Below are 13386 nucleotides of genomic sequence, written 5' to 3'. Positions count from 1 at the left end.
TATAAGTTGCTATATTAAAGAGTCAGGGAATGAGCTACAGCAAAAGATTGGAGCTGAAACTACCCCCAAAACTGCAGCAGAAACAACCAAAAGTGTCAAGATTGCACTGGATTTCCCATGTACCACCATATTAGGGTTTCAAATGTCCCAGAGGATCTAAAAGAGTTCGTGCATTAGGACTATTTTATGGATGGAGGAAAGGTAAGAGGCACTGAAACTCATCTGCCCAGTGTGCCTCAGAGCAGGTAGCTGCTGCATTTGGCAAAAGCTGATACAGCTGTATGAAAATTTCCCAGTAATCTGCCAGATAAAATTGTCAAAAGACGCAGAGCAGCAGCAGTAGACAGACGGCACTGTCCAGCTGCGCGAGGCCTGTGGCCGGGCTGAGGCCTGCCGCGTGAGTCTCCTGCTGGTTGCAGAGTGAGGCCCTGCTGGCAGAGGGGCTGGCCTGCAAACCAGGAGCTAGCTGTCTGCGGGGAGTAAGAAAAATAAAATAAAATACTTTTGTAGCCCAGGTTTGCACTCTTCAGAGTGCTCCTTTCTGCTTTTTTTGTGTATAAAATAAAGCGCAGGAGGTGGGAATACGCAACATATAAAAGGAGGCTCAGTGTTGAAGGGGAAGGCCCCCCACCCTCTGCTGCTCAGTTATCACCCAGGAGAAACAGATATGATTGTACAGGAGTCAAAGTCCACTCCGATAGCTGATTTTTCTTCTTCCACAAGTGTTAGGAAAGCCCATTATCAGTGCACACACCTGCCTGGCACCACACGCCCATTCTCCCTGCAAGCCTTCACAACCAGCCTGCAGGTACTAAAACCACCCACCCACACAAGGAGCTTGCCGATGCACAGCGACAACACTTAGGCAGTCGCAATAACCCTTAAAATGCAGAAAAAGGAAGGTGGGAGAGCCAAACAGTTTCATCCATATCCAAATAGGTAGAAAGGAGTGATGATGGCCACAGTGAGTTCGCCAGAACATGTAGCGGGAACAGAATGCCAGACAGGCACAGCACCAGCAATCTTCAGATTGGGAAAGACTATGCTTAACTAGTTAACAAGTGGTTTGGTCACAGCATGCAATCCTACTCTTAAATCATGAATACTCTTATCCAAGATGCTTTAAGAGATTCTGATTAAAAAGAGTCAAGCAGGATATCACATTGGTAGTTGTTAAGAGTAACATAAAACTAACACACTGGTAATTGCCTAAAGGCAGTCCTGTAAGGCTGATTTTACAGCATCATCCCCCATTTTCCATAGTGTAGAGAACAGGAGTCTATTTTGCTTTTTTACTAAAATGGGAACAGAAGTGTGCTCCATATTATGAACCCTCTTTCAGTTTGAAATTTCACCTTTAAAAGTAGAAAGATTTGTGCTGCTTATTGAAGATTATGTGGGATTTGGATTCTAAAATGCTCATTTGGCAACATCTTTCAATTTTCAGAAGGAAATTATTAACATTTGGGGCTAATACCACTAAAATATTATCTTATTTGCCAAGGAGCTCCAGTAGCAACCACAATAATGGATCAACACAGCTGGATCAACAGACTAGAACACAAACTCCTTCTGTCTACAGCATATAGGAGATAAAATTCTATATTTCCAGGCTATGCTAACAGGTGAGGAAGGAAGCATTTCCTTTCTTTAACTTTTCTTCAGTCTGCAGATCACTAATCCTCAGTTTACTACAACAGCAATCCCTTCTCTTTCTGCAGCAGAGGAAGGTAGCAGGACCAAGTTCTCCCTTTAAATTCTAGAAAGGAACTTAATTACACTGCTAGGACCACTTCTCAACAAAGTTTTACTTTAGGGTCTTTACACCATACACTCTCAACCTCTACCTATAGACTTGCTTCAAATATTTGCACATTTTGTAGAACAGCACTTTCTAACTAACTGCTTCATCATACCTGAAGCAGTGAGGCATTTCAGGGTTTTCGACTGAATTTTTATATTATCTTGAATTACTGCAATAGTAATTAGGAATCCTTTAGTCCTACTGCTACCACTCTTGTTCTATTGCCTAGTATAATTTTTTTTTTCCACTGAGAATCTCCTAGCCACTTGCAGCTTCTCCTGACTTAGAGAACTAAATATATCATCCAAATAATCCAAATTATCCCTTTAGGCACACAACAAATAACCAGTTGGCCAGATTCAGATTCTTTGATTACTTCTGAAATTAAAATAAAAATAAAATGGAAGAAACAATACCTGAACAACATATTAGGAATTTTTATTATGAGACCAACTTGCAGCCTCAAGTAATAGCAATAAAAACTGTAAAAACATCTCCCATTTCCACTAATGCCACTAAGGTAAATATATATATATATCCAAAGCAAAGAAAGAAAAGTTGAAGTCTCCTGCTGAGACACTTAAATAAGCAGCCTGAATTCCAGAGGTGCTTAAGCAGTTGGATCTCTCTCATCTCTTCTCCTCAGTATGCATCCCAGCTGGAAATGCTAGCCTGGTTTCCTCATAACCAAGAGGCAATATAGGACATTTAATTAGCCGGAGGCTCACATTAGGGGGGTTGTTTAGTAAGCACAGTGAAGACTGAAGAGATTACAGGGGGATTAGCCCTACCTCTCCCGAGGACAGGGCTTACTTTTAATGCTTAACCTATCTCACCTGTGGAACTGGCAGCCAAGAAGCAGAATAGAGATAAAGAGAAGCAATGACCCACAATGTGCAGGGCATTGATATATCCTTTGTGCCTCACCAGTAGGGCTCAACAAGAGTTGAATCTGTGAGATGCTGTTAACTGTACTCCAGTATGTTTGTGGGCTGTGTACTATTACATGATATTTAATATTATGATTATGATGATGATATGACCTGTTGTATATTAGCATTAATCTTCTTCACGAAACCTTCACCTAAGTACACATAATGATATCCGACATTGTTAATCCATTTACTCCCGCTAAATCTACAGAACCATGCTTTCAGAGGTACCAAGATGATCCCTCTCAGACTAGACAACATGACACTAAAAACATACAGCATCTTCTAGTACACTCATGGTGTCCTTTCTTCGTTTGGCTACCCAAAAGGGGTCAACTAGATGAACCATCATCCCCTCCCACAACCACAGATCTTCCCAGTCAATCAAAGCAAACCTTCTCTCATTCCTTCCCGTGGCAGCATACCTAACACAGCCAGGATGCATGTAGGAAGTTAGCACTGTTTTTTTTTTCTTTAACTGCAGGGTAGGAGAATCAAAATTCAGTGACAGGGGCCGTTAATTCTTCAGTATCCATTTTTTTAAAGTTTGAATTTTGTTAAACTTCATGTTCTGGAATAATTGTCAAAACTATATTAATAGCTGATTTTTATTTCAGTCAAGGCAAGTGACTGTTATTGTTTACTTTGTTCTAGTACAAACAAACTCCTGTTGGTTAAAATTCTGAGGAAAACCATCTAGTTCTATCTTTATCTTTACTACTGTAGAATGGTGTTAATATATTGCAGACTTACTCACAGATTCTGATCAATAGATTGATTTCTATATTTCAGGATTTTTAAAAGTCCTCTGGGGTATTCCATATCTTAGTTGTAAATATTTAACAGTCAGTAGTGGTTCCTTACAAAGAGAACTATTTTCATTTTTTAATAACAAATTACAATTACTAGAATTTCTCCTCTCCCCATTATGTTATATGAGCACCTTGTCCTCTTGGCTATAATCTCAGTACAGATTTCTTTACTTTTTTACTTTTTTTTTTTAATTATTATTATTTTTATTATGTCATCCAATTAAGAGTGTCATCAAATTAAGTGTCTGTGTAGCTGAAGTCTGCTCCTTCAGTACATGGGAGTTTTATATATGGATTCAAGAGGCATGGATGCAAAGCAGCATTGAGCGTACTGAATATCTCCCGTTTTAGTGGGTTTTTTTTGTTTGTTTGTTTGTTTACTTTAAAATACTATTTTTCACATTGTGAATTACATCAGGTTTCACTCTGCCATTTTAAACCAGTATCAGAAAGCCTTTTGCCCAGATCCTCCAAGTTCAGTCACGCAGTTTTGCAGCTGAATAGAGTAGCAGAACAGAATATTTATTCACTTTACAGTTTTCTTGTTAAATCTCTCATTTTACGCATAGAAAATTTCTAACCATCAGTAAACACTGAATGATCATTCGATTCATTTTTCTCTGGAAACAGATACCCACCTAAATACCCAATGATACATGACAGTGGCTTTCTGGTGCTTTTGATCTTCAGAGGATTTCCAGCAATTTCACAATGTCGATCTGCATCTGAGAATTTCAAAGAATAAAACTCAGTTTAAACATTTTACCATTACAAATATGATTAGGACATGCCAGCCAGTTTCCAGTTTTTAACACAAATTTCTTGGCTGATTTTTTTTCCCCTTTTAGCACATTCTTTTTTTTCATCAATGCTAATAATGATAGATATTTAAAAGCAGGCTATGTATTCATTTATGCAAGTGATGTTATGATTTTTTCTTTCAATTATTTTTAAAGTTAATATAAGTTCTAACACAAATGTCATTATATTTTTTGCCTACAAAGTCATTTTGCAAAAAGTCAACTAGGTAAATGAAACACAAATGAAAACATGCGTACTAAAATAAAAGCAGCTCTGGCTATTAGCAGGAATTTACACTGAACTCTTCACATTATTGTTCTCTACAAGTCTTTCTGGCTCTAAATGGTGTAATATAGAACTGCGAGGGCTTTAAATTTGAAGCCTGAGTTCTGTCATGAATTACTCCCATGGTACAGTGATTCAGATCGTTTCACTCTATTGTGGTGTGATAAATCTTAAACACACAAAAAAACTTTACTATGAACTTTTGAACAAATTCACCCATTTGTAACCAAGTATGACAGAGCTCAAAGGTCTCAAAGTTAGCAGCTTCTTGCAAAGCAAACAAAAAGTAGGCAGTTCAGTAACTACCTTAATTTGATGTTAAAACTATGAACTCATACCTTTAAAGGCACCAAGAATACACAGACATAGTCTTTCTAAAAGCCCCCGACACAGAAGTGTTACTAAGAAAAGGTTCACACTCGAGGAGCAGAATCAATCAACCTAAGGCAAAAATCCACAGGCCACCAGGTTAAGCAGTTTCCAGATTACTGGAACTAAACTATCCTTTTTAAACTCATTGGAGTGAATGGGTCATCTGTTTTCTGAAACCACATAAATAATCCCTACGCACAGTATTCCTAGAACATAGCTATTCTGTTTCATACAAAACTGCATTCGTATTTTGATTTTGTCGAACTACAATTCTCTTACATGGAATTACTTCTCATGTACAGACAACAACCTGCACATTTCCTTGTATGTGTGTCATGTGTACACACAGATCTGCATTTTCTAACAAGCTTTACAGGAACTAGGTATTACAAATAAATTATAGCAATTATAATTTCAATTTGTATCCACATTGTGTTTTACCAAAATGTTCCTGTGTTTCAATCCAACACAAGGCAATGAGTACACAGACACAGGAATGGACGATATAGAACAATTTATATTTGAGGAAAAACACAAAATTTACAATCTCTATAGATTCTATCCAACTCTGTGCAAAAAAAAAAAATAAATGCACAGGTCATGTAACCACAGCAATGACTGAAATAAAAACTTCAGTATGTTGTTCACAGGTGTTTTACACCCAGCAGACCATTTATTTCACTATATTAAGGACTCTAACATGAAATTCCAAGTACTTTATTATTTTTTTCTTAATATAACAAAATATGCTGTGCTCAGTGAAGAAAATGCATTGAATATAGTGCCTGGAGTATTTTTAATACTCCACAACTCTTGAAATATTTTAAGTGTCAGAGTAGAAAGATATGTCTCCAGTGTCTCCCTTAGTAAAATAAGGGCAGGCTATACAGTGAATATTTTATAGTTACTCTGGGAATAAGGAATTATTGACTATGAAGTAATCAGCAAGAAATCTTTCCATCTAAATGTCTTCACTGTTAAAAAAAGAAAAAAGACATTGAATCACAGTGAGATATTAATAAGCTGACTGAGAATACAGACTGAAAAAAAAAAAAAGCACAATTTCCATGCTTGAGGCAAAACATGTTCACCAAAGGTCCCTGGTCGGTATTCCAAAGTATTGCCATCTGTCAAACATATTTAACAATGGCAGACTTCAATGCACAATATGGATTCCCATGAAAAACAATGAATTTTATGATCTTTATGCACTACTTGTACAATCTTTGTGGTTTCCGTATCACCCCCATGTGTAAAACCAGAGGCAAAACATTTACATAGAAAGTTGTGAAAAACAACAAAAAAAATCCTAAAATCAAATATGGGTTTCCATGTGAACACTAAAAATTTTAGTATCAGTGAAGTAAGGAAAGCTATGAGAAATTAAAAGGCATTTCAAAAAAAAAAGTAAAAATTTGAGTATTATATCTGATGGTGTTTTTTTCAGACACCACAGGCAAGAAGCATGCTAGTGTCTGTAACAATATCAGATGATCAAGGTGTGATGAAAATATGCCAGATAAAGGCATTGCAGAAAAAGTGGATTAATTCTATGTAACGATGTTCACTGCTGGGAAGTTTCAACAAGCTCACTTTCAAAACCCTTATATTAGGAAAGTGTGGGAACTATTTCACACTGAAGTGTCCATAGGAAACATTTCAAGACAAACTGATTAATGAATCAAAAGAAGTTTTCAGAACCAGGTGGAATTCATCCAAATAGAAACTGCTGAGCAGGGACACTGCTGGTGTTTAGCTATTGCTTAAACTCCTCTCCATTCAAGAGAACAAAAACAGGGCAAACTTGATAACATTCTTCAGTAAGTAGTTTTGTAGACTGGCAAAAGGGCTGAACTATTAATAGAGGCATACAGCTCAAATACGGGAACATGAAGAGAGCCAACAGTGACCTTGTAAAAGGAAAACACGTTTAATGTGTTCACATTACTCAGCCGCATGCCCTTGCGACAAGGACGATTGCATACTGGGAATTATTAGCATGGGTGCAGCCAGCAGGGCAAGGGAGCTGATCCTTCCCCTCTACTTGGCTGTTGTGAAATCACATCCAGATGTTCTGTCGAGTTCTGGGATCCCCGCTACAGAGAGATACAGGGATACTGGAGCAAACCCAGCCACTGGAGAGTCACCACACTGCTGGGGAGCTTGCGCAGAGGGCGCACAGAGCGGCTGAGGGAACTGGGTCAGTCAGTCTTGAGATGCGAGGGTGAAGGGGAAACCCGACTGCCACCTGCTTGGTAGTTACCAAGCTGCAGAGCATAGAGAAGACAGAGCCAGACCCTTCTCAGAGGTACATGGCAATAGGACAGCAGGCTATTGCTGCCTGCAGCAGCAGACACAAGCTGGGACATGGGTAGTTCTTGCTGATGTAAAGAAACAACTGAGTACCACGAGATTGGTCAAACACAGAGCAGGCGCCCAGAGAGGCTGTGGAGTCTCCATGGTTGGAGTTATACAAAGCTGAGCTTGACAAAAGGCCCTGGGCACTTAAGATTTGTGCAGGTGGTGGAATTAGAGACATCCCGAGGTCTCTTCCTACCAACGCGTCTTGAAAACCAGCGACTGCAAGTGTCAAGGGTCTGCCAGAATCCTCTGAAGGAATCGTGACACATACACACGCAGCTGCTCTGGCATCACCCAACCTGGAATTTCAAACAGGTTTTGACAAAATTTGTCACAAAAGACTGTTGCTGTTCAGCTGCTGTGGTGTAAAAGAGACAGTTTTGCCAGGGATTAGACCCTGATTAAGAGCAATTTTCTATGCAATTCCAAAAGGATCTGCACTGTTCAATGTTTAAATAGTTAGGAAAAGATGTGATGAGGGAATTAAGTTTCCTGATAATAAATTACTGAGCATAATCATAACTAAAACTGATTGCAAAGGATACCAGCAGGATCAAGCAATAAATGTAAAGTAATTCTTAAGGGGTAAAATGACTAATACACAGATACAGCGATGGGTTCTGAACTATCACCACGCAGAAGAAAATCTTGGTGTCAGTGTCAACAGCTTTCTACAAATAACTAGATAATACTCAAAAGCAGTCACCTAATTAGAACCGGAATATTAAAAATTACTATGAGAGGAAGAGCAAGCAAAACAGAAAACATCATGTGACACACTCAAAAATTAAGGGAAATCCCTATCTTGAAGTGCATGTAATTCAGAACACCACAACCCTAAAAAGAATACAGTACAATTAGTAAAACTACAGGAACAACATTTTGAATCACACTGTGAAATGGATTCTCTAAGGTTCCAAACAGACCAAGTTCTCAAACTACAAAAGGGATAACTGTTGTGAATATTAGAGAAAAATGAAATCAGGTATGCTATGAAGATGGTGATAGTGAATGAGGCTTGTTCTTTTAGATTTGAAAGGGTTTTTAATTTTTTGTTCACTAGGTTTGTAGACCTCTTCAGTTTACAGATTCTTACTTGTGAGTTATTTCTCCTTGACATTCCAACATGCTGCTGTCAAAACTCAGATTTATGGAATATATTCTCTGATTTCTGTTCTTCTTGGAAACTTTGTAAAAAAGCTACTGCATTATTGTAATTATTTTACTGGCTAAAACTATCTGGCACAAATTATATTTAAAGATTATAGTAAATATTTTAATTCTAGGTACAGCCAAAAGAGAATTCCACAGCTATCAAAATCAAGAAAATAAGAAATTATTTGACCTAAGACCTGTAAATGTTACTTACTTCAGATGAATGGACAGTGTTTTGTCAGTAAGCATAGACTGTTTGCTTACAAAGACAAATCAGTAAGATCTTTGCATATTCTACTCAATTTTTGCTTGTCATTATCAAATAATATTTAAAGAAACAGTACCATGTACCAAATGGCTAATTAAATCTACAAATTTAAAGGTGTAATTTTTGATCATATACAGTATATCTATTTCCAGATAACTCTAGATGCATTACTGTCTACTGAAAAGATTTTGTCAGTCACATCTGTATAGACAGTGTAGACAAATTTAAATTACTATAATTAATACAGATAGTTGTATTGATAAAACTATAAATGAGGAGGAAAAAAACAAAACACCTTAAAATCTTTATTTGCTGAGGTCTTAATGTTCACAGATGCATGGTTCATTGCCAAGCATGTATCAACAACCCTATAAACTGAAGACAGATCTTGTCAGTCACCACCAGGAGAAGAATGCCCACTTCAGTTTCCTCTAATTAAGAGTGCTTCCACAGACAGGATTACTTTGTTTAACTTTCTTAAAAAAAAAAAAAAAGAGTAAAATAGCTAAAAAAAAAATGATATTTTGCCTGATTCAGAGCAAGGGAATTTCCTTTTACTGAAATTCACCAACTTCTAATTATTCCTGAAAATCCATCAGACAAGTTTATGGTCACAAACTAATGCAAGTCTATTATCTCCGGGCAGAACAAAGTTTAAGATTCCTGTGATGGATGACTGTACTCCTAGCAGGAGATGCCATGCTATCAGCCTTCTGGTGGCCATCCGTAGTTTAAACTGAGACGTGAATGCATTTTCTCCATTACCTCCTGCTGGCATCTGAGCTGGGGTCGTGCTACATTGTTCACTAATGAGAAAAACTTAGTTCTCTGTACTAACTGAAAGAATGAAGAACACAGAATAGGGCCTTGTTCTCTGCTACTGGACATAATGGGCTGAGGGAGATGATGCGGGTGGAATTACAGGAATCAAATAAATGCTCTGAAATATTTTTTTTTCCCCTAAAAGATGGTTGGGCCCGAGATTAGCATTCCCAAAAGCTTCCATGCCCCTCCAAGACTAAAGAAGTATTTGCAGGTAAGTTCAGGCAGAATGCAAAAATCAATCTATTTTATGAGCAAGCTCTGACTAGCTTTTTCAGACTTCCTTTCTCAGAACTGGGAATTACCTTCATCAACAACCTGGCACTTCAACAAATTGCCTAAAGACTAAGAAGGCATAAAATGTGGTATAGTGCTTGGGTTAGAGTGCCCTACCTTCCTTCTTTATTTAGATTTTAGGGTTCCCGAGTGTGTAACAATGTTGATATGGTGCCTACTACAACATAGTTGTGAAATGCAGTTACATTACCCAGCACCAGTTCTGCACACACACAGAATCAGGTCATTCTTACAAAGCACCTATAAAATTAGATTCGAGTTTCAGCACACGAACATGGAAAACAAATTCCAGATCCTTAATTGGTTCTTGGACATCTTAACCATCTCATGTCAGATCATACCATGGGTAACCCGCTATTTTGGCCAGGTTATCACATAAGCATGATTCTAACCATTCAACACTGACACAAAAATTCATTCAATATTGTAACCACTCAGCGGTTTTCAACACGTGAAATTATTACTGCTATGTATCTCATTTTAAAATGATATACATCAAGCTATCACTTAAAAAGAATTCAAGGCATTCAGAAAGACTGTTTAGTTATAACAAAAATCTACATAGTGCACTGAAAGCACATCACCAAATGCAAGTAGACAAACAAAACTAGAAAGACTAATTTTTTATTGATCTACTTAATGGGTTTTACTAGAATAAGAGTACGAAAAGACACAAACTGTATGCAGGTAAGGCTACTTTATGATTCTATAGAGATTTCCAGAAACAGAATATATGCGTGTGCGTGTGTGTGTGCATGTACACATAGAGAAACATTAATAAAATTAATTAAATGAGGTATGATCTGGTTACCATTATTATAAAATAATTTGAACGTTGTGCTTAGAAAGCATCAAGAACTGTAACTTTTTAATTTATGTTAGGTCTAAGAGGAAGCAACAGTATTCAAAACAACAACACCGCAAGGTCCAAATTCTACTTTACGTAAAATGAATAATGAAAGAAACTACAGGAAAAAAAAAATCTATTTGCTCTTGATGTTAATTTGATGTGGCACTTTTTCACTGAATGGAACAGATGAAGAAGTCATCTGATGCAAGAATGACTCTTCACTGTTGAAAACCTCAGATTTTCACACTTTTGCTTTAAAAGTTGAGAAGTGTATGTAACATTTTTTCTACTTTGATGATTAACAGTTGGATAAAGCCTTTTGTTTTCTATTTTTCTCCTCTTCCCTAAACAACAGGTTCATCTTTTTAATCAAGTAGAAAGATGCACTGCAGTCAGAAGAAATAGGGATATGGATAAAAGATTCAAGGTTCAGGTGAACCTAATTCAAACAATTTTCTTCCATGATTTAGCAGAATTCAATGCCAACTATATAAATGAAAAGGTACAACACTTTCCTCTCAGAAAATAACTGTTATTTTGTACTAAGGGTTACAAATATAAGCCTAGTCCAGCCTTGGAAACAATTATTCTAGGATTTTTTTTTTCTTCCAGGATTTTTTTTTTCTTCTAGGACATACAATTTCCTTAAATATGAAAGTTGCTCTTCACTTGTACAGCTTTGAAAGAAAAAAGAAAATGGCCAATAGGACAACTAAGTAAATAAGGGCAACAAACAGAAATATCATCAAGTTCTGTATGTCTGCAGAAGTAGGTAAAGGGTTTGCATGTGAGAAACAGCTGGTGTTAAAAGGGAAAAATATTCAAAAGTAGACATTAAGCCTCTAAGGAAAAAATTTCTTTTAATTAACACTGACATCACTGGCATCCCAGTTAAGTATTCTGGGAAAACATTTAACACTAATCTAGTAAACATGGTTATAAAACCAACATCTTAGATTCTAAAGAGGTCTCTTCAATTCTACTACAATTGGCAGTGTGCCAGCATGGCTTGTTCTGGAATACTAAGTGCCTACTCCGAGAACTGTATTAATGAAGACTGAAAGATAACCAAGCAGTTTAGTCAGTAAAAGGACATGCTCAGCACAGGTACAAAACCTGCTCAAAATTCAGTGACTTTGTTAGGCTTTGGAACAGAATTGAAACACCTGAACATAAAGAGACTTACTGTTGCTATCTGCAACTTATAACCATTTGTCATACTACTGATGAATTAATCATTTATTTATGTTTTGGCTGTAAAAAGAACAAGCATAACAGAATTTCATTTAAAACTAAAATTTAAAACTGGAATGGACAGAAAATGCAATTATGGTGAAATTATAATAATGGCTATTATCACCCATCTGATCATGTCATAAATCACTGCATTACACACCATATTTAAGTTCTTATGCATCCTCAGTAATACTACTTATTCCTCAACTAACCCCATATTGTTCTATACTTCCTGCTTAGCAAAGGAATAAACAAACAATATAAATGCAAACTTCTTTCACGCTGCCAAGTAGGAAGCATGACTTTTGTCACAACATTGATCCTCCATAGGATTTTTTATGACAGTTGTTTTTTTTGTAAGTGAATGACGTAACGACTGTCCCTCTGTTAATTCACTTGATATGTCTCCCACCCTCAGGACCCTCCTCCTGATTCTGCCAGCACTTTCCAAAATGTTCTATTTTTAAAAAAGCCTGAAAACCATTCAAGGCAGCTAGACTTTATCCGTTGGGTTGGTGATATGCTGGACAAATGAAAAAATGAAAAGCAAAAGCATATAGACAAGAAATGTTTATTGAAAAAGAAAATAAAATTAAAAGACAAAAATGGGTGGGAAGCACAGCACACAGAACTAAGAATTAAAAAAACATCTTACATTCTGCCTTAATGGCAGCACAGTTAATAGGGACAAAGGGACGTCTTGCTGCCTGCCGCAGCCGGAGAGTATTTTTGCAGACCTGACGGGCAAGTTTTGTCCAACATGTTGTGTGAAGAAAGAAGGCTTGGCGTGTTTTCACTGCTGACTTTGGACTTCCAGTGTTACGAACTGGAGTTCCCTGTGTGGCCTGCCGGGACATATGAGTTCTAACATGTGATTCCTACAAAAACAAAACAACAAAAAAAAAATCATAACATGAATCTGAATTACACGATCTGAACCATCCCTATTATTGACAGATGATATCCAAAATAATTATAGTTAACAAAAAAATATCTGGTATTATTAGATCCTATCATCTCAAGTTGAAAGAACATGCAGATTTTTCCACAAAACAAATGAAGAAAATAAGCAAATGATATTTCCCTTCATATTTAATTATAGGAAAAAAAAAAACACAAAGTTTGAATAAATTCACAAAGTTAATCAAATAATACGTACAAGTAATATACAAAAAAATAGTCCTTTTTTAAGAAATGATGTAACACAGACCATTGGGGTCTGCTGTGAATGGACTTATATAATGCCATTCTAGATGAGAGACTGTATAGGCATATTAACATTTCATAGATAACACACCATTAATTGAAAAGATGACATTTGTCCACCAAAAATGCATGGAGTGGGTTTTTGTCTAAGAGTTGGTCAAAAGTCAACATGGCAGGACCTGCAC

At 36.9% G+C, this 13386-nt stretch overlaps 1 protein-coding gene across 5 annotated transcripts in view; it reads right to left on the bottom strand.

Annotated features, from left to right (window-relative positions):
- The window catches only part of MTA3 (metastasis associated 1 family member 3), a 196611-nt gene that overhangs the window by 99615 nt on the left and 83610 nt on the right, over window positions 1-13386 (bottom strand). For all 5 annotated transcript variants that reach the window (XM_080586121.1, XM_080586122.1, XM_080586123.1 and 2 more), the window contains exons 14-15: window positions 12651-12873; window positions 4187-4273 (exon numbers count right to left, since the gene is read on the bottom strand). In XM_080586121.1, coding sequence (XP_080442247.1) covers window positions 4187-4273; window positions 12651-12873 — 310 coding nt within the window. The remainder of the gene's footprint in view (window positions 1-4186; window positions 4274-12650; window positions 12874-13386) is intronic.

Source organism: Anser brachyrhynchus (assembly GCF_964034855.1).
Source record: "Anser brachyrhynchus genome assembly, chromosome: 3".
Classification (NCBI taxonomy): Eukaryota; Metazoa; Chordata; class Aves; order Anseriformes; family Anatidae; genus Anser; species Anser brachyrhynchus.
The sequence above is the reverse complement of the archived record's forward strand: the minus strand, read 5'-3'. Positions and strand labels throughout refer to the sequence as shown.